This window comes from Sturnus vulgaris, chromosome 3 (genome assembly GCF_052056855.1).
Source record: "Sturnus vulgaris isolate bStuVul1 chromosome 3, bStuVul1.hap1, whole genome shotgun sequence".
NCBI classification, from domain to species: domain Eukaryota; kingdom Metazoa; phylum Chordata; class Aves; order Passeriformes; family Sturnidae; genus Sturnus; species Sturnus vulgaris.
In genome coordinates this window covers 2416886-2435958 of record NC_142245.1, presented here as the reverse complement: position 1 = coordinate 2435958, position 19073 = coordinate 2416886, and the positions used below count along the sequence as shown (strand labels likewise).

The 19073-nt window shown below is 44.3% G+C and overlaps 1 protein-coding gene across 2 annotated transcripts in view; it reads right to left on the bottom strand.

Annotated features, from left to right (window-relative positions):
- PAK5 (p21 (RAC1) activated kinase 5) overlaps positions 1 to 19073 on the bottom strand; it is a 159196-nt gene that overhangs the window by 29091 nt on the left and 111032 nt on the right. For both annotated transcript variants that reach the window (XM_088162800.1, XM_088162801.1), the window contains one exon: positions 8594 to 8808. In XM_088162800.1, coding sequence (XP_088018926.1) covers positions 8594 to 8808 — 215 coding nt within the window. The remainder of the gene's footprint in view (positions 1 to 8593; positions 8809 to 19073) is intronic.

The window sequence follows — 19073 nt, the reverse complement described above, 5'->3', positions numbered from 1 at the left end:
CTATGACTCTTGAACCAAACTCTGTTGGGATTGAATAAATGTGGCTGTTTGGTTACAATTATAGAATCACAGAATGGTTTGGATTGGAAGGGACATTAAAGACTTCTATAACATGGCACACGGTTTAGTGGGACTGTAACCTGCCTGGTTTCTCTTCTGGGTACTACAAGGGCTCAAACCAATTAGCAGACCTAGGGACATATCTGTAACTCTTAGATGTGTAGAATGTACAGTGACTGAACCACTACTGTCACTGCATGGATGAACCTGACAGAAGGAGCAAGCACTGCCCTAGTGCTGACGTGGACTGCAGATTCTGGATTGCAGGACCAATTCGATGTGGAAATCTCCTCCGCAGACCTGTTACTACGTGGGCTAAAGCACCTGCCTTGAGCAAAAGCCATCAGGATGCCCAAGAGATTCCCGTTACTTCAGCTGTCAGGGTCCGCCTTTGACATGCATGGATACGAACTTCCAGAGATTCCCTGCTGCCACCTAGTGTTTCTCACTGCCGACCACCGACCAAACCAGCAGAGAATTTTCTAACTCAGCTTTTGATCTGAGGGACTTCAGCAGCACCACTGGAGGCTCGGCCGATCCATGGAAACAAGGCTTCTCCCAGCATATGTTACCCCAGTTTGGCTTTCTCAGCTGACCCAAGTGGGAGCTCGCTTTTCTGTGTGACTAATCCAGGTAAAACACACCCAGCTTTTCCAAACATTTACTGGGGAAAACATTTACTGCTTGCACCTCCCTGTTTATTTTCCATGCTTTGCTCTGGGAGACCATGGCCATGGAACAGGTTCCAGGAGGACCCCAGAGCATCACCTCCACCTGCCTGGTCCTTCCCAGGCCCAAGCTCTGCTCCTGGGAGAGTATGGTCAGTACAGGGAAGGCTTTGGAGTAAAAAGCTGGGCTGAACAAATGAGAAGGAGCTACAGCCATATGGAGCAGTGATGGAGCCCTCCACCTCCAGGCAGCAAGCTGGGAGTGTGGCTCGTTTTCCAGGACAAGCTAACCAGCCAGAGGAGTTAGTGGAACAGTGTGCTATAGATTTGTCTTCTGGGACCAACTTCCATGTTAAAAAAAGAACCTGATTATGAGTGTCCTCGGTCAGGATCTAATTCCTGGCTTGTTTCAGGTTATGAAGTGCTACCTGGAGTGTATTCCCAGTCTGGTATTCCCAGAGCAGACCAGATTCAGTTTCTGAAATGCTGGCACTAGAGTTTGGCCCTTTAATGTGTAGACCTATAGGTTAACGTGGGTTTTGAGCTCTCAAGCAGGCTGGTCGGCCTCAGCAGCTGTGAACTATAAACTCCAAGTTTACTTTCAATCTTTAGTGCACTGCAGAGTTCTGCTCACCCATGTAAGCCCTCAATAACAGGACTAAAGTTTCCCCTTGCAAGACTCCTCTGACACTAATATTACACAAAATCTCAGTGCTGATGCATTTAAGAACATTCTTTTAATGATTAAATCATATTGGAAACAAATTTTACCAGAGAAGTCTGTAATCTTTATTGATCTGTATTATCATCCATGATTGCTGCAGGCCCAGGTAAAGTAACTCCTTTGCCATTTAAGTGGACCAATTCAAATCACTGCCAACTTTGCATGGGCAAAGCTAAGATGATAAAGGATTTCTGAAGAACTTCCTTAGATCCCCTCACTGCAGACAGCAAACTCCAACACGCCCTCAAGGAAGCACTCAGTGAGCTCAGAGGAGCTGTGCAGGTGAAGGTGTGATGCCCCAATGCCTGCAGGAGGAGAACATTGGCAGCACAAGTGGGGATGTCAGGGACCTTTCAAATGAGGGGCATGATCAGCAGGCAACCACGTGTCACCCCTCCAAGGCAGAGGGGCAGAATGATGGACTAAAGGCTTTAGTGCAGTGCTGAACTTGTCTTCACAGTCCAAAGTGGAATCCTGCACCCACTGTCAGCTACAGCACTGAAAACCACACTCCTGCAGGCATTGCTCCTGCTTCATTTGAGCACATTTCAAGGACAGTAATAAAATGGAATGTGAAAAACTTATTTTTTTTTTCCACTTACAGTACTTTGTGTTCTAGGTGAGGTTTTTTTTACTGGCAACCTCAGTGTTTCTGTAGGATGGCCAGGTCCTGCTTGTAAACCCTGGTGTTGGTGTCCACAGTCCAGCTGTAGACAGATAGACTCCAAATGTACCTGGCTGAACCTGGGGGCTTGTCATGAAGGACCAACATCTTGATCAAAAAAGGTATGTGGATAATTCATTTTTTGGCACATTAGCTGAACTGAAAAGCTGAGGAATAGCCTGTGTTTTGAGTCAGTCTAAAATGATAATGATGCCGTTTTTGATTCCACAAATGAGGCTCTAGAAAAACAATGTCAAAATCAGGCTGGATGAAATGTTTCAACAGCATGGAAGATAACTATGAAAATGAAAGAGCTTCTGATCAGGAACTCTGCTGATTAGAAAGCCAGAAATTCAAAAGTATAATGAAGAAGCCAGAAAATGAAAACTATAAAGAACTGAGAATGTATCAGCATCACAGGGAGAGGTGTCTCCTTTAGAATGGAATGGAACAGAATGGAAGGGAAGGGAATGGAACAGACTGTTTTAGCTGGAAGGGAGCTACAACAATCATTCAGTCCAACCACCTGACCAATTTAAAGCCTGTTATTGAGGGCATTGTCCAGATGATTTTAAACACTGACTTTATTGTTGAAATCAACACCACAGGCAGCAAAATCGTTCTTCTAAAGGACTTATATAAAACCTATAATTTTCTGAAATCAAACGATCAGAAATAAACCCAAAAGTTTCCTCTGTGCAATGCAGAATGTATAATATATGAGAACATATTAACCTAGTGATAAAATCCTAAAAAACTTCTGAGCTGTGTACTTGTTGCATTGATTCATACTGTGGCACATTTCTATTTGTATATAGTGATTAAATTCCTGCAATATTACACAAAATTGTCAGCTTGGCTCTTCTCACATCAAGTTAGACATGGACACTAGATGGCATATTTGTATTAGATCTGTGTGGGGGAACAGAGATAACCGAAGCAGCATTGTCACTTAGAGACACAGTAAAACAAATGGTACTCAAGGGTGAAGCATAATCCCTTTGAAAGAAAAGCTTCCACTTAAATGTGTGGCAGTATTTTCTTCCAGAAGAACACAGCAGCAAATGCATTCCTGTTCTGTGATCAAAAGAAATTGGAAATGGAAGGACAATTGTAAATCTGACAATAACCACTTGCAGATAGAGATAATCACAGAAGAGCTTTGGCTGGAAGGGACTCCTGCCTCCAGAGCAGGGCTAACATGAAAATCCAATCAGGCTAAAGGGCACTGTTCATCAAATTTTGCCCTCTCCTTTCCAAAGGCTGAGATCCCACAGTCCCCCCTGGCTGCTGCCCTGCTGCTCAACCATGCTTGGTGGCAAAACATTTTCCTTCCACCCAGGATGTGCTGCTGGCTCCTGCCCTTTCTGGAGACAGCCCTTCCACCCTCTCCCAGCTGAGCAATACCAGACCTAACATGCCATTGCAAAACGTGGAATTAAGAACCAAGTGTGACTTTTCATGATGTGGTTACAAGGAAGGCCCACGAGATGTCAGCAGCCTTCCACGTCCTGTCCTGGCAGGAGTTGTCAAGGAGAAGTAAAAATTCGGGAGGGTGAGGAAGAGAGGTCGGGACAATACTGCTTTGTCCATCTTCTCCCATGCTCTTTATTTCTAAATCCTCCTTTTCCTGGTCAGGCATTTCCCCTGTGCAATTCCACACAGGGAGGAGAGGGATGGGGGTTTTCTAATGAAATCTGGATATTTCTGACTGTTCAAGCCCAGACAAGGACCCTCATTCATCTCCTCTTTGACCACCCAGCATCACTGTGCACAGTGTCCTCCATCTAAGCAAGGACACATGTAAATGTAGGAAAAAAATGTCACCTTAAATGAGGCTTGAATTTCATTGTTGAGAAAATTTTAAGAGGCCAAACAGGATGGGGAAGAGAAATACTTGATTTTTTTCTTCTTCATGCAGAGTAAACAAAGGATTTGATTTTCATGTCAGAGCAATTGAAAGAGCCACAACCAATAACTCATTTTCTGATTTTTTTTTCTCTTTGTAAGAGTGAGGCTGAAATGCGTCAGTAGAAACTTTGAAAAGTTTTAAAAATTAAAGCTGACTCACCAGGATTGGGGTCAAGAATTGAGGCGAAAGTGAGAAAAGCTAAAATTTTAAGACAAAACACACAGATTATACCACTGAGATATGAGGATGAAAGACTGGGAGAGAAGCTGCTGTCTCCTAGAGAAATTCTCTGTTCTGTAAAATGCAGATGTTGCAGGACACCAATTAAATGAACTGCCACGGGTTAATGGCACAGTCCACGTTGCCATTTTCCTGACCATACAGCATGGATGTCAGGCTGAGGATCTCGCTCTGCCTTGGCTGAACACTGACCCCTCTGCATCCCCCCTCTGTGCTAATGCTCACCTCAGAGCATGGCAGACACCACGGGGCAGTGAGAGCCCTCATCCCCTTACACCTGTGTTTCAAAGGAAGGAAATGGGGGAGAAAATACAGGAAAAGTGACATTTCTGCCCATGAGCATGGCTGGATTTACTGCAGGAGACCTCATGTGGAGGTCCCAGCAGGTAGGAGTCTCTTTTCTTGAAGTCTCTACATATTTAGCCACTCAAACACTGACAGCTGCCTCCCTCCTTTCTCAAGGACAAACTCAGCACTGTGTCACTCTCAGGTTGGGAACCTTGATCTTGCTGAAGGTGTGGATGGATGAAACTACCCAAACCACCAACACAAACATACCAGTGGAAGCTTGACACATGAAGCAGCACAGACAAGTAAAGAATAACCCCAGTATGGTATTTTTTCAGGAATAAATGGCATTTTTCCCTCCAGTAACTTGACAGAAGTGAGGATGCTCAGCTGTTCCCTGCACTAGGAAACATGGGAAAGGATTTTAACAAGTCTTCAGTGCCTTCTTGCTCCCACTGACAAGCAGCAGGGATTCAAGAATGTTAATGGAGCATCTTTTTACAAAGCCAATGATGAGCTCTTTTGGCAAAAATCCCCAGAATAAAGGTTCTGATGTCTGTTTTCCTGGTATTCTGAATGGAGTGGAGATGTATTTGCTCAGTTATAGATTCTGAAGCTTTCCAAAAATCAAAGGGTGGTAACAAATTGGAGATTCTGTGTAGCATAAAGGCAAAGATAAGCCAAGCATATTGTGTGCTGGGATCAAACAGCAAACCATGAGCTCCAGCTACACATGGAATAACTACAAAGAACTGAAGCAAGAGGACCAAGAGGCCTGGCATCAGGATGTCAGACTTTACGAAGCCTATTTTAAATTCAGGCAGACACATTTTTCATGCAGGGATGTTTTCAGTGAAAAATCAGTCTTTTTTCATCCCCTTCCTTTTCTCTACCCCTCAAACCTATCAAGATCACCGCTGTTCTATTTTTCATGAAGTTTTCTGCTGTGCTATACTTGTGCTTGCACCCGAAATACACAATCCTCTGCTGGTATCTGGGTCAGCCACACTGAGCAGGGGAATCCCATTATTGTCTCTCATTGTTTTTGAAATGAATGAATTTGTACAGTCAGCTCAGGTTTGGATTCAAAGGCTGATATTTCCATGACAAGCCGCCACCACCCGTGTGCCAAAGCACGATGAGCCTTTCATCCCAGCCAGCACAGAGGCAGGGGGATGACGGGGGGATGACAGGGGGGATGACATCCCCCAGGATATTTGAGAGCCCAGGGTGCTGCCTCGTCATCATCACCACTACTGCTGCCTTTGAATAGAGAGGGAGCAGTGAGAGTATTCGTCATTTATTGGTTCTACACAAAGGGATGCACTACACACCACCAGATCTGCTTTGCAGGCTGAGAAACAAACAAACACCACTGAGAAAGCTGCAAAACCTACAGAACTCAAAAAAAGATCTTCCCCTTCCTCTGCCTCTGGGCAGAGGCTCTGAGTGGAGCCTAAAGCAAGAAAACACCAGTTCTGTCTCAAAACCAAGAAATGGTGCTGTCAAAGTCTCTGTGATCTATCTGTGCTACTCTTCAGTCACAAAGGAGCACCAATTAGGAGGAACATTTCTGCCTCACACCACAGATACAGTCAATACTGAAGGAATTAAATGGAAAAGAAATTTAGGAGCACATAAGAGCAGAGTTACAGAGCTGCTGTATGACCTGAAACCACAGCATGAACTAACTCTGGCCAAATGCCTCAGCCTGACTTAACACTGTGACTCAGGGCACAACTGTGAATCTCCTGCTACCCATCAATGCATTCATTGAACTATTAGCTGTTGTGTGGAAAAGAGAAATGTTCCAAACAATACTGAGAACCTTTGGTTCCTATCTTCATGAACTTCAAGTGCATTTTGAATCTAGAGTTCTCAGGGAAGTTATGAAATCCTCAGTGTCAAATACCCTTTAAACACTAAAGGTCTGGTGAAAATGCACACATTAAAAATTTGTCTAAATTAAATGTTTATGCTGAACTAGTTTAGCAACATTAAATGTTCTTCCTTTTAAAGTGAACTGCAACTCAGCTTCTCTCTGTAAGTTAAGCTGTATCAAAACAAAGCATGTTAATTCTTAGCAAATATACAGTAAAGTGGTATTTTGCAATAGAGTTAAAAGCTAATTCTCAATTGATAGTCAATGCCTCTTAGTTGCTATTAAAACTTTCGAGCACTGTTATGGAGGCCCATTTCAATTAGCTGCAACTGAGTCCAGAGAGAGAAAGAAACAGGATGGTAAAGGCACAGTTTCTTGAATTCTTCAGTCTTAACCCCATTTCCTCACCTCCTATACCTTTGGGCATGCAATCAGCTGCAGTCTGGGGTAACCTCATTCCAAATTCACATTTTCCACCTGCACAGATACCCCCTCCTGGGGATGTCTCTGCAGATGCTTTGTGCTCAGCCCTGGGAGCATACCAGGCTGCACATCCTGTCCCTGGGACACACATTCTGGGAAGATGCTGTGGGATGCAGGCGGCATCAAGGACCACCATGGCCCGAGGTTACATGAGAAAAATGAGCTTGGATTGGGAGCCACATTTTGGCTCCTGGCCCCAGCCCTTCCCTGGCACAGGAGAGTTTAGTTGAAAAGTACATCCCTGGCATATGCACATATATAGACCCCTGACATACAGGCAGAAAAGCAAGAATTTACTGTTTCTTGTAAAGAACCAACAGTGATTTTCTCTACTTCAAAACGTGGCAATTTCCCATCTGGGACTTGATCCTTCACTGTGTATTATTTCAGTGGGACATGAACCCAGCTCTGCACACGTGCATTTGCAGGCCAAGACCCAGAGTCATATAATCTTTATAATGCTGAGAAAAGCAATGCAATTTAAAACTTTTTAAGCTTAGGGATTTATAGCTCCAGAACTGAACTTTAGGAAAGAGAGGATATTTCTGCAAGATAATAAGGTCTTTTTTTTTTTTTCTCCCATTTTAAAACATCTTCATGTATTCATGTCAAAACATCCATAGATATTTTTGGTGTTAAGAAGGGCTGTGGAACAGAGTTGCTCTCCTCCACCAGCAGGAAAAAGATTATCTACCTTTTTCCTCATTATTCTGGGCCACTATTATCAGCAAGATATAAAAAAAAAAGACCTTGGTTTTATCCCCATTGTCCTGTAGCAACACCCAGCAGACCTGATCAGCAGGTGATGAATGCCCTTCTGGAGCAGGCAGTAAATGTAAATTCAGCAAAGAGCACTTAGCAAATATAACTACAGAGTCCATGCTCTCAGGATTATCTGATTTTCCCTTGCTGCAGAAAAATCCACGTGAAAATGAAATCCTAAATTTATTCTGCAGTTGCATGCAGGGAGAGGTGTGTGGCTAGGCTACCACCATCACACAGGCGTGATTCAGTTGGATGTCGGGATGTGCAATCCCAGAAAAACTGCAGAATCAGGATCAATCAGTCTACCAGAATCCTGGAATTCTGATGGCTCCCTGTCCAATGCTGCTCTAACCCTCTAAGCCAAGTTTTCTTCCCAGGTGTCCAGCCTGAGTCTCCCAAAGCCACGACCTGGGGCTGTTTCCCCTCATTCTCCCACCCACTGAGGAGCTCAGCTTCATCAGCAGGTGGCAATGAGATCCCTCCCTGAGCTCCCTGCCCGGCTGAACAAGCAATTTAATTTCTTTCTTTTGGTGTACTTTTCCCTCTCTCCCTTGCTCCAAACTGCCTTTGCCTAAAGCACTGTTCTTAAATTAATTATCAAGGAGCTTTATGCTGCAGAGGAGCAGCGTTTTGGGCCTCCACTGGGACTTGTGGCTTTTTCTTCTGCAGCCCGGGAGCGTGAAGGCTCGGCCCCTGCCAGACCCGTGACTCACGCTCTTCTGAGACACTCCCACAACTTTTATACACACAATTCCTTCTTTCCTTGCAGCTCTGCTGTTAAATGTTTGCATTTGCAGCTCCCTCCCAGCCTCCCAGGACAGCTGATACGTAACACCCACACGCTGCTGGCATTGCTTCGTTAAGGTGACACGCAATTAAAAGCAGCTTGAGGGACTCGGCACGGTACCTTCATAGGAGCCAGCTGGATGGGAGTGATGCATGAGGGATCCACCATGGGCTTGGGCCTGTTGGCTGTGTCTGCCAGCAAGCTGTGCCACTGCTGGGGCAGCCCCGTGAACTTCTGCTCCCGGTGGTCGAAGCCAGTGTGGACCCGGTGCTCGAAGTTGGAGGGCCCGGAAATTTCCAGCCTTTTCTTCTTTTTCCCGAACATGGTGGAAAGATCTGGAGAAGTCAGAGGGAAACAGGAAAGAAAAGAGAAAAAGCCACGTGTTTACACTCTGTTGTAACCCTCAGCCGTTCTCTCTACTTCACAGGGAATTGCAGTAGATGTCATTAGCCAAGTGCCTCCATGAACTTCACACACTGAGATCTATGTGAGGCAAGCACTTATCTGACCTCCTTAATTAACCCAGTCTCTTACTACATATGTTCATAATACTTCATGAAAAAAGGAAATTCCCAGGAAAGAAAGCCCCAGGTCCTACTTTGTACTCTCTGCTCATGCTGCAAGTTGCACCCCATGGAAGCTCCAAGCTCAGAGCAATGCCAGCAGCAGTGGGTGGCTTTGCCCTGAGGACAGCACTTGGGACAAGTGGTGAGCTGTACCCTGATACAAAGAGGAGCAAATACAGGCAAAGCTTTGCATCCTAAATCTATACCCCAAATCCTGGAGCAAAGACAACCTATCCCAGATGAGACCCTGGCACTGCTGTGATCAGATTTAGGTCTCACACAGCAGCACTCAAAGGGGAATTATTCCTCTGCCATTTCAGCCATGAAAACAGAGAGCTCAGATCTAATTCTAACCTGATCCAATCTGCAATTCTGAAGGATCCTTCTTAAAAAAAGCATCAGGTATCAGCTGTTACAAATATCATGGCCTGACTTTTTCAGGAGAGAAATGATTTTCCATGAGAACCACATGCCCAGAGCACCTGGGTTTACACCCAGATGGGCAGAGGCCCCTGGCTCCTGGCCAGCAGACTTGGCTTGGATTCATTACATCACAGCCCTACTCCTCCTTTTAAGGTCCAGGAAGGAGCATCAGCTCTTCTGGTTCCTGTGCAGGTGGTGTGGAGAACAGATAGGAGTACTTCCAATCCTACACAAGCAAGGAGCTGGAGGCTGTTGGAAGAAATGTGACCTTCCCAGCTTCTCCATCATCTGATCGACCTGAGTTTGCCTGGCTGCCTGGTAAAGCTAATTGTTACAGCCCTTGCCCTACAGAAAGTGAATGTTTTAGTCAATTTTTATTGTTATTTCCTGATAGGACTGAGTTTATTTGCTTTCCTCCTGTCTGTTTTTGCCTTCCTGAGGAACGTGGAGAAGGCAGCAGGAGGGTTTCAGAGCACACAAGGGAACACAGGCTAATAGATTAGCTGTGGCAAGAGAATTTTCACTGGCAAGGTGGAAGGAGGCATGAGCTGCAAACTGAGAGGGATAAAGGTATTTGCTCATTCTACCAGCATAGGAAATAGCCATTACACTTACAACCTGCATTAACCCTTGGGGTTGGTGGGTCCTACCTTAAAACAAAGTGCAGCCTAACAGTTCTATTGAAGCAAGTTCAGTACTGACTTTCTGGAGGACTACAGAAACCTGCTGTGCAAGGCAAGGATAAATTCCTGGTCCCAGGGAAACAGACAGAGGTCCTGTTGCTTTTCATCAGTGACATTTTGTCCTGTCCTGGAAAAGTTCTCTGCCTACTTTCTGCTGTTTCAGAATAGCTTTCCAGCTTGCTCTCTGGGCCATTTCAAGCAGGGCTGGCTAAGCACTTGAGAAGCATCTGTCTGAAACAGCAGCAGGGTGAAGAGGCTGGCAGCTGCTCTTCTATCACAGCTGTAAAGGTGCTTCCCTGACTTTCATTCAGGAGGTGGAAAGGAGAAGCTCAGAGAAGAAAATACAGTCGTGTTGCTGCTGTAGCTAAGAAGATGTGGTGATAAATCAGGTATTTATTCCACTCTCATTGCCTTTTACTAGTTTATCTAAAGATCAAGTCCATTATTTGAAAATGGATTGCTGGCTGCTATGTAAGTCGTCCTCACCCCCACCCTGTGTATTTGTAGGTGATTGTCTCCTTTGTGCATATTTCTTGCTCTTGTTGGCCTCTCTTAATAAGTCTCATCTTCCACACACCTCTCTGTTTTTCTACCATACTCTTAACTTCCCAAAATCTCCTGCTTTTTGACAGTCTCTCTCCAGCACTGTTAACCTGGGTAACTTCCTCACCTTCCTCTCCCAAAACCTCTTACAATCATTTTGATATGTGGCTTTTTTCCCCCCTTCCAGCATCATAATTATTTTATTTTTCTTTGGTGCACTTGGGTCCCTTGTGGCACTCCCAGACACGCTTTCAAAGCCATCATGGTTGGTCTCTGTTCAGAAATCATCCATTTTCCAGGCTCAAACAGAAGCAGCCAGCAGGTCAGGCAGTAACTCCCAACCAGGGCTCATCCACAGGGTCCCCAAATCGCAGCTGGCTGCAGATCAATGGCACTGCATTGATTTTATTCTCCCTCAGGAATGGGAATCCATGAGACATTGGAGTAACATTTTAAACCATCAGCTCTAGACATGTATTTTTTCCTCTGATCAATGCCAGGGTTTCCCACGGGACTTGCATCCCAACACAGCTGCTGGATGCTTGAAGTCCTCCAGAGCTCCAAACAACATTGGATAACTGAAAGCACATCAGCTGGCACGGTGCACATTGCTTTTTAAAATGAACAGCATATTCACTCAGCAAGGTACCAGCCAGCAAGTTACCTCCATTTCACTGCCAAGCTAAGCCAACCTCCCCTCAGCACAGTCCCTCCAAAGAGCTGTAACATACACAGCAGTCACAAGGAAGCATCATTTCCCCTCATTTCTCCCAAAGAATGGAAATAATGCTGCCTGTTTTCCTCAGGGTTTGGGGCAGCCATGTCTGTGAAGCCTTATGCTCTGGGCTTGTACGATTCAGTCCCCACTGAGTGCTTGGTCCCCTCATACCTCAGAAAAGGAGAGATGAATTTGTTTTTCCCATAGCTCTATTGATATGATGCAAAAAATAAAGGACTTATTTAATCAGGTGTGGAAGCAGAAAACATCCCCAGTAACTGAATACATGTTCTCCAAGACATCTAAACCTATTTCAGGAATAACTCAAGTGCTTTGAAGAGAAATGATTAAGCTTTCCAGGATGCTGGATAATGTGTGTGTAGCAGAAAACTTATGAAATTTGTATCAAGAGCACAAAATGTATGAAATTCATTCAGGCACCTACCCATTCACACAAAACAGCAATCCTCTCACAGTTATTAAGAACCTCTAATTTCCTAATGGGATTACTTGGGAAAACATCCCACAAACAACAGGGCAGCCTTTTTCAGAGGCACGGGGAGGTGGGAGGCTGCAGGGCAGCTCTGCAGAGCTGCCTCTGTGCCATCCCCACGCCAGAGCATTCACCCTTAACTTAATTCTTCCTGACAGCTTCCAACGTAGCCCTGATTGTGCCAGGGCTCTCAGCAAATGCCACCTCTCTGTGCAGCTCCTCCTGTGCTCATCCCCACAGAAGGAGAGGAAATGAGAGGTATCGTACTTGTAATTTGTTGCTATTTTGGTGGGATGAGCACAACCGGGATGTCTGTCCTCTCCTTGCACGTTTTTTGCCAAGGGATGGTCTAGTTGATTCCAATGACACATGGCACAAGGTGACATTTGACACAAGGGGACTGGGGGAGCCTGTGCCAACAACAGCTACTATTGATGGCAGTGGCCTTGGCTTTGGGGGGAAAACAGGGAAAACTCATCACTGCAGCGCTTCAGTGGGGCACTTCTACAGAAAAACTTTACTCACTCTTATGCTGAAATGATGCAGTACATTAATTTTGTGCTTGTAAACGTGAGGTCTGGAGGAGGCAGTCCTTCAGTGACAGCAAACAATGAATTCAGTAAGCAGGACAGCACGACACCTAAAGCAAGTCTGCTCTCAAATGGGAGAGCCAGGAGTTGAGCCTGTTCAGCTCCAGGCTGCCATGCCAAGGGCTCCTCAACCCACAGCCCAACTGTGGCACAAGAGTTAGAGAAAATGGAGTGTTTTAACCAAAGCCATGATGGAAAAAATAGGGACATGACATTTACTAGAGGAAAATGCAGTACTGGGGGAAAGTCAGACAATTGCACCACCTCTTCTCCTGAGTAACCCACAGCAGTGCTGGTCCCAGATGTGCCACCAGGGAATGGGGACGGAACAGAGACAGCGGGAGAAACGTGTGAGCTGTGCTCTGGAGATGGCCACCCAAACCCTGCTACAGTTGCAGTATTTGTCTTATTCTTTGTCTCTGACCAGGAAAGGAGCAGTGCCACCTCTGCTGGTGGCTGCTGAGGTGTGGTAACACAGCTCCATCTGGCTCTGCAGGCACCAGGTAACGCTAAGAGGGCGCTATCAGGAACAATCACTGCTTTTGCTCTCAGTGCTGTTTACTGCAGGCCTAACAAATCGAATTACACGCTAATCAGCACACCCTGCCCGCTAGATCTGTGTCACACTTGGCTCCTCTGCACTGCACTCCTGTCTATGAACAGAAGTAATTCACAGTGCCATGGGCTCCCAGGCTGGTCCCAATTTCAACCATGTCCTTCATGGACAGATCAGATCCCCACAGAGGAAATTTCCTGTGATGATGCCCGTGCAAGGTGTGTGATGTGGACCAGCAAAAGAATCCACTCTGTCAGCTACTGCACTATCACTGTGCTGCCTCCCAGTCACAGGTGAAGGGTTTTTTCCCAGCAAGGAGTATCCTACAGTCCCACACGGGAGCAGGAGGGTGGCACTACTACTCTGAGTGCCAGGGGAGCCCATTCAGACTCCTCCATGGTGGTCTGTGCTCAGGACAGGATTTCCAGCAATAGTTTCCCCACAAAAAGTTAAAGCCCTGCCAGCTCACACCCTATAGAGGGTTGTGACCCTCCTACAGAGGTCACAGGTTTGTTCCCTCTCAAAAGTTTGGCTCCATCCTGGGGTTTCCAAGAGTTGTCCCTCTCCTGTATGTGAGATCAGGGGACACTCCAAGACTGATAAACTGAAAAGCTGGAAGTCTGGATTTATGTTAGTGTCCTCAAAGAACAAATTTATGCATTTACAGCAAGTCAGATTCAAGGCAGTAGGAATAAAATGAAAAAAAAAGGATTACTTCAATTCTAAGGTTAATGCTATTCTGTATCTTTTGTCATATCCAGAGTAATCCAGAGTATCCAAGAGTAATCCAGTCAACCTACAAAATGAGAGAACTCCATTTAACTCTGTCCTGTTTTGTCTTCCCAATAAAAAAGTCAGAGCCAATTTTTGCTCCCCCTCCAAACAGCTTATCTTTTAAAGACAACAAAATTTGGAATGACCTTTCCTGTCTTGTAATCTTGAAAACTACCAAAGTGTCCCAAGTGCATCCCTTAAGCAGTGACAACGTCCCTTGCTATCCCAGATGACCCCACATAACCCTGAGCAAAGGTCTGTGAAATTCTGCCACACATAAAAACACACAATAACCTTACAAAGTTAGCACCTAGAATAATGAAGTGAGATGGGAATTTTTACTTTAAAATGAAACTTTTAATGACTCTGTACTTAAGCTATGTAAGCCCTACTTCTTTACTGTGGTATTTCAGCAGCCAGATAAAGTGTCCCACTAACCCCAGGAAATCATGAGTGTTCACCATGACCCTGAGCCACCTTGGCAAGCCTGCAAGGATTTCCTACACACACCTCACTGCTGTGCCTGAGCACGGGCTGGGATTAAAATATTCCCTCAGGAGGTGCTCTGCATTCACTGTCTGCCTCAGCCCAGCAACGTGTTTGCTTTTAAACAACCAGCAATTAGTTCATTTTCAATTAGGAAGTGCACACTGCATTAAGCCTGTGAGCCTGTATTTTCTGCAGGGATTCCCTGTGGTTCCTCAGCTGAGCAAGCAGCAGCAGAGCCCTTTTCCCTTGCAGATGGGCATGTTATTAGCCTGGAAAAATTGCCTTCATGCATGCTGAGTATCATCTGTGAGCCCAAAGTGGGGGGCAGCAGCAAGGGCTGTGAAAAGGTCCTGTGAAAAGGCACATTTTCTCCCAAGTCAGCCACACAGCCAAAAAACCTGGTTACAGGCAGGCACGTTAATAAAATACTTCATTTTTAAGAAATCTAACAGAGACACAGATTGCAAAATGGGGAGATGGGTGCAGGTCGCTTTCTTTTGATCATTTCTACTTACTACTAATAGTTTTCTGTAACACAAGGAAGTCAATTATTCCCCTCCAGAGCAACCCAAATGCAGTAATACATCATTAGCTTTGGTGGCTTCTGTTCCCCCACTCTGATTAATTGTAACCTTTCCCGATATTTGATCGTAAATGAGAGAGTATGAATTGAGAAGCACAAATTAAATTAACGTGTCAAGGCAGCCTGCAGAGCCAGGGCTCCAGACAAATGTGAGCTGGGCTGAAACTCAATCTCCAGGAGAAAGCAAATGTCTGGGATGGACTGATGGCAGCACAAATCGCTGAGAGATCCTCTGTGAGTGAGAGGTAAAAATGATGTTGGTTCTCCTTCGGCTCACACTGGTCCAAGTTCCTGCTCCTGAGGCAACCAACACATATCTGTGTATCTATACACTTCATATATATTTAATGTATTTACTATATATAATAAAATTATTTAAAATTAGGAAATTGTTTGGTTTTTTGCTTTAATTAGAGGCAGCAACAGCAATAGTTTTGTGTTTCCTTTCTGTTTAAGGATGGTTCTGAGCTTCTTGGTAGGGACCCTCTGCTTTGTAAAAGAAGCATGAGCTTCTTCTGCAAAAAGAAGAAGCTTGCCCCTGACTGCAGGCCTACATTTTAAAGAAGAATTTATCTCTGTTTTTAACTGAAAATACAGAGAGCACTACCCTATTTTTCAGGAGATAAAACCAAAAGCTATACCTGGAAAAGCAGAGTGAACTGAATGAGAAGACAATAAAGTTCATGGAAAGACTCTTTAAAAACCACACCGGTTTCAGGTCAGGACTGACACACAACTGTGACAAAAGGAGAAACCCTGTTTGATTTTTCACACAGAATATTCCTAAATACTTTTCTAACTCCCAGAGTATCATTTGGGATGGACAGAATAGAAACAAATGGGAGATGTCCAAGAAGGAGAGGGCAGCTGCCTGCAGAGGTAGGTGAGTCCTGTGGTCATGTCTTGTATTTATTTATGAAGTTACTGCTGTTACCTAGAGGGATCTCATTACTTCCTTAGATACAAGGCTTTTTGTTTTGCTGTGAGAATGGACAACATACTAGGCTGGTTCACCTGTCTAATGAGGGACCCCATTTCTCATGATCCCTGCTCATCCCTCTGTTCCTAATTATGATTTGAGGATTTCAATTTGGGAACAATAAAATAACACCTTGGAAAATGTTCTCACATACTGTACTAATGGTTATTTTAAACACTGACCCTCTGGCAGCAACAAAAAGGACCTACAAATCCTGAATAAACCAAGTCAGCTCACATTTAGAGCCTTTTACCATTCTGCTAAGCTCTTCTGCACACAAATAATGTACTGATAGAAATTAATCACCTGTGACCACATTTCAGTTCAATGAAAGCACAGAAGTGTCATTTTCAGTGCATCCTTATGTGAGTTTTAGAATGAAAAGCTTGATGATCAATAGCATCCAACTTGTTATAGATTTTTCAGGGTGTCTGGTATTTTTTTGAGATGGGCTAGACTTCTAAGTCGTTTAAATACTATTAAAATACATGCCTTAATCATGGAAAGATATGTGCTGATGGATTATACCAACAAAAATGCCTCCTTCCCAAAGTCCCTCATTTACCCTGTGGCATTCTGCTCATTTCAACCTTAGGTCAGATCAGCCAGTTTCTCAGAGCTTCTATGTCACTGCACAAAACACGTAAACAATTAGAAAGAGTCCAGGACTTGTTGTTGTCCACAATCCTTTTCAATCCCACAATACCTTGTTTGTGGTTGAAAATGCCTTCATTTGGCACAGCACAGCAATGTGTCTCTTGATAGCTGGCCCATGAGACATATCTAATAGAAATGCACAATAGAACAAAAGACAGGAAAAAATAATAACAAAAGCCAATGTATGATTCCAGAGAAATTGTAAAAGCTGGTACAGAGTGGCCAAACCAGGATTGATGTACTCCAGGGAACAATACTCATTCTTCTTATTGAAAGCTACTCTTGTATGAGGACTCCTTTCCACATGCTGACTGACATGTGCTTTCCTAATTTAGAAGTCTTGTGATTCCCAGTGGATTTTAATGCTCAGTAATTTTCAGCTGAGTAGCTTAAATGCATATATTGTAGTCAGTCACTCTCTATTATCTCATACACATGCACACATAAATAGCAACGTGGAGACAGAGATTCGTGCAGGGAATTAGTCTGCAAAAGCTCTGGGCAGATTAAAGAGGAAACCCCCCTCAACCTCCCTCCCCGAAGCCCTGGAGGTAACTCAAATAATTTCTACCTCTAGCAAGTGAAAAGATTCCAGATTTGCAGAAGCAAATAGTCCTCTGGGTGCTCAGCTTGAGATAATTAATGGTATTAACTTTGTAGGAAATGCTGGACATCCACAGGGAGAGGGGATTAAATAAGGCACCCATTAAATGAGACACCTTGAGTCTCAAGTCACTGCTGAAAACTTCAGTTTTAACTTTTTTTTTCTGAGTTGATATTAGAACTATTTTAAGACAGTTCTATACAGTTCTATATTAAAGGATGTAGGTACTCTATTTCTATGTTTTCAATTAGAAAAAAATACTCAGTAAAGGAAATACTAATGAGAATGAAAGGGATGATGAATCAGTAGAGAAGACAAAGCAGAGAGATCAGAAAAACTTGCAGGTTTGTCAGCCAAGGACAGTGAAACTGTAATTCTCAGTATTAGTAAATATGGACATTTCTATAGGTTGGGGTAACTGTAGGATATGAACTGCAAGGATATGAAATTCTGTTTTTATCAAAAGACTTAGCCAAGTGCTTGAAAAACACTTGGAAAAGTGTTCTTATCAACGGGGCACCAAGTTATACCTTCTTTGCATTTTGGGCCACGTCCACAGTGGGGTCTCTCAGCAAAAGAGATGGACTGGCACTGACTTGTAGCACAGCAAAGGGGACACTAAAATGTCTTGGGTTTGCATGTAAAGCTTTAGTTTTAACTTTCTGAAACTGAGTTTCCTCCCCACCACCTGATGACATCTGCAAAGTCAGCATTACAAACATATAGAATCACACAATCAAAAGTGGAAGAGACCTTCAAAACTATCCAGAGTCCAACCAACACTTGCAGAGATGGTGACTCCACCACCTCCCTGGGCAACTTGTTCCAATGCCTGACCACTCTTTAAGTGAAAACTTCTTTTCAAGTATCTAATCTGAACCTCCCCGGGTACAACTTAAGGCCACTTCCTCGTGTCCTTTCAGCTGAAATAAGGCAGAAGACACCAACCCCACCTCACTACAAACTCCTCCTGGGCAGCTGTAGGAGCAATAATGTTCTCCCAGCCATGCCAGGTCCCTCAGCCACCCCTCCTAGGACATGATTTCCACAGCCTTCCCCAGCAATGTCCTTTCTGAAGTGAGGTCCTTTAAATGACCACAGCATCTGAAGTGCAGCATTTTCAGCGTGACCTCAGCAGTGACCAAAGCATGGTAGGCTGCAGGAGGGCTTTTCCACAGTTCCCAGGAAAGACTTCTCACAGGACTGCAGTTTCTCACAAGTGCCTGTAATTACTGTGGATGCATTCTGATCATTTTTAGAAGACAGATTTTACTTGAAGAAAAAAAAAAGCAGGCAAAATGTTTTCTAGGTCTGGAAACCAACTGATCTTGAGCTGGTTGCATCCAGAGCTGGATGAATCTGTGAACACACCAAAACTGCATCAAGGAGGGGCCCCAGGGGGGAGCCTGTCCCAGCAGAGATGAGTTACAGCCCCCAGAGATGTCACAGTCACAAGTACAAATGGGACAGGAAGGGGACACAAGCCTGTGACAGCACCACATGCCACTGGAACAAGGTAATGACACTGAGGCTCTGGAGTCGACCTCCTGCCACAATTCCCCACTGGTATGTTTGCTTCATTTTCCTACCAAAATAATCACTGCATTTCTTATTTTACTTCTAAAACAGTACAGGCTGTGCTGGCTCTGAGGAATTGCTCTATTACCATAACATTTGTTTAAAAAGGTTGCTTTCCAATGAGTGATCAACACCAACAGATGCTTTATTATTCATTCATTATTAATGACAAGCCTCCTCTCACAAGAATATCTTTAGGATGAAACACAGGATCTGACCTGTGTTCGCCAGGAAATGGTGCAAAATCAGTTTATTTGCTATGTCAAAATACCTTTAAAATGTAAACAAACAGATCTATAGATAAATGTATCCACAGCAAGTGCCTGCAAGATGAAAATCATGCCTGTTGTTATCACTGTGGGCT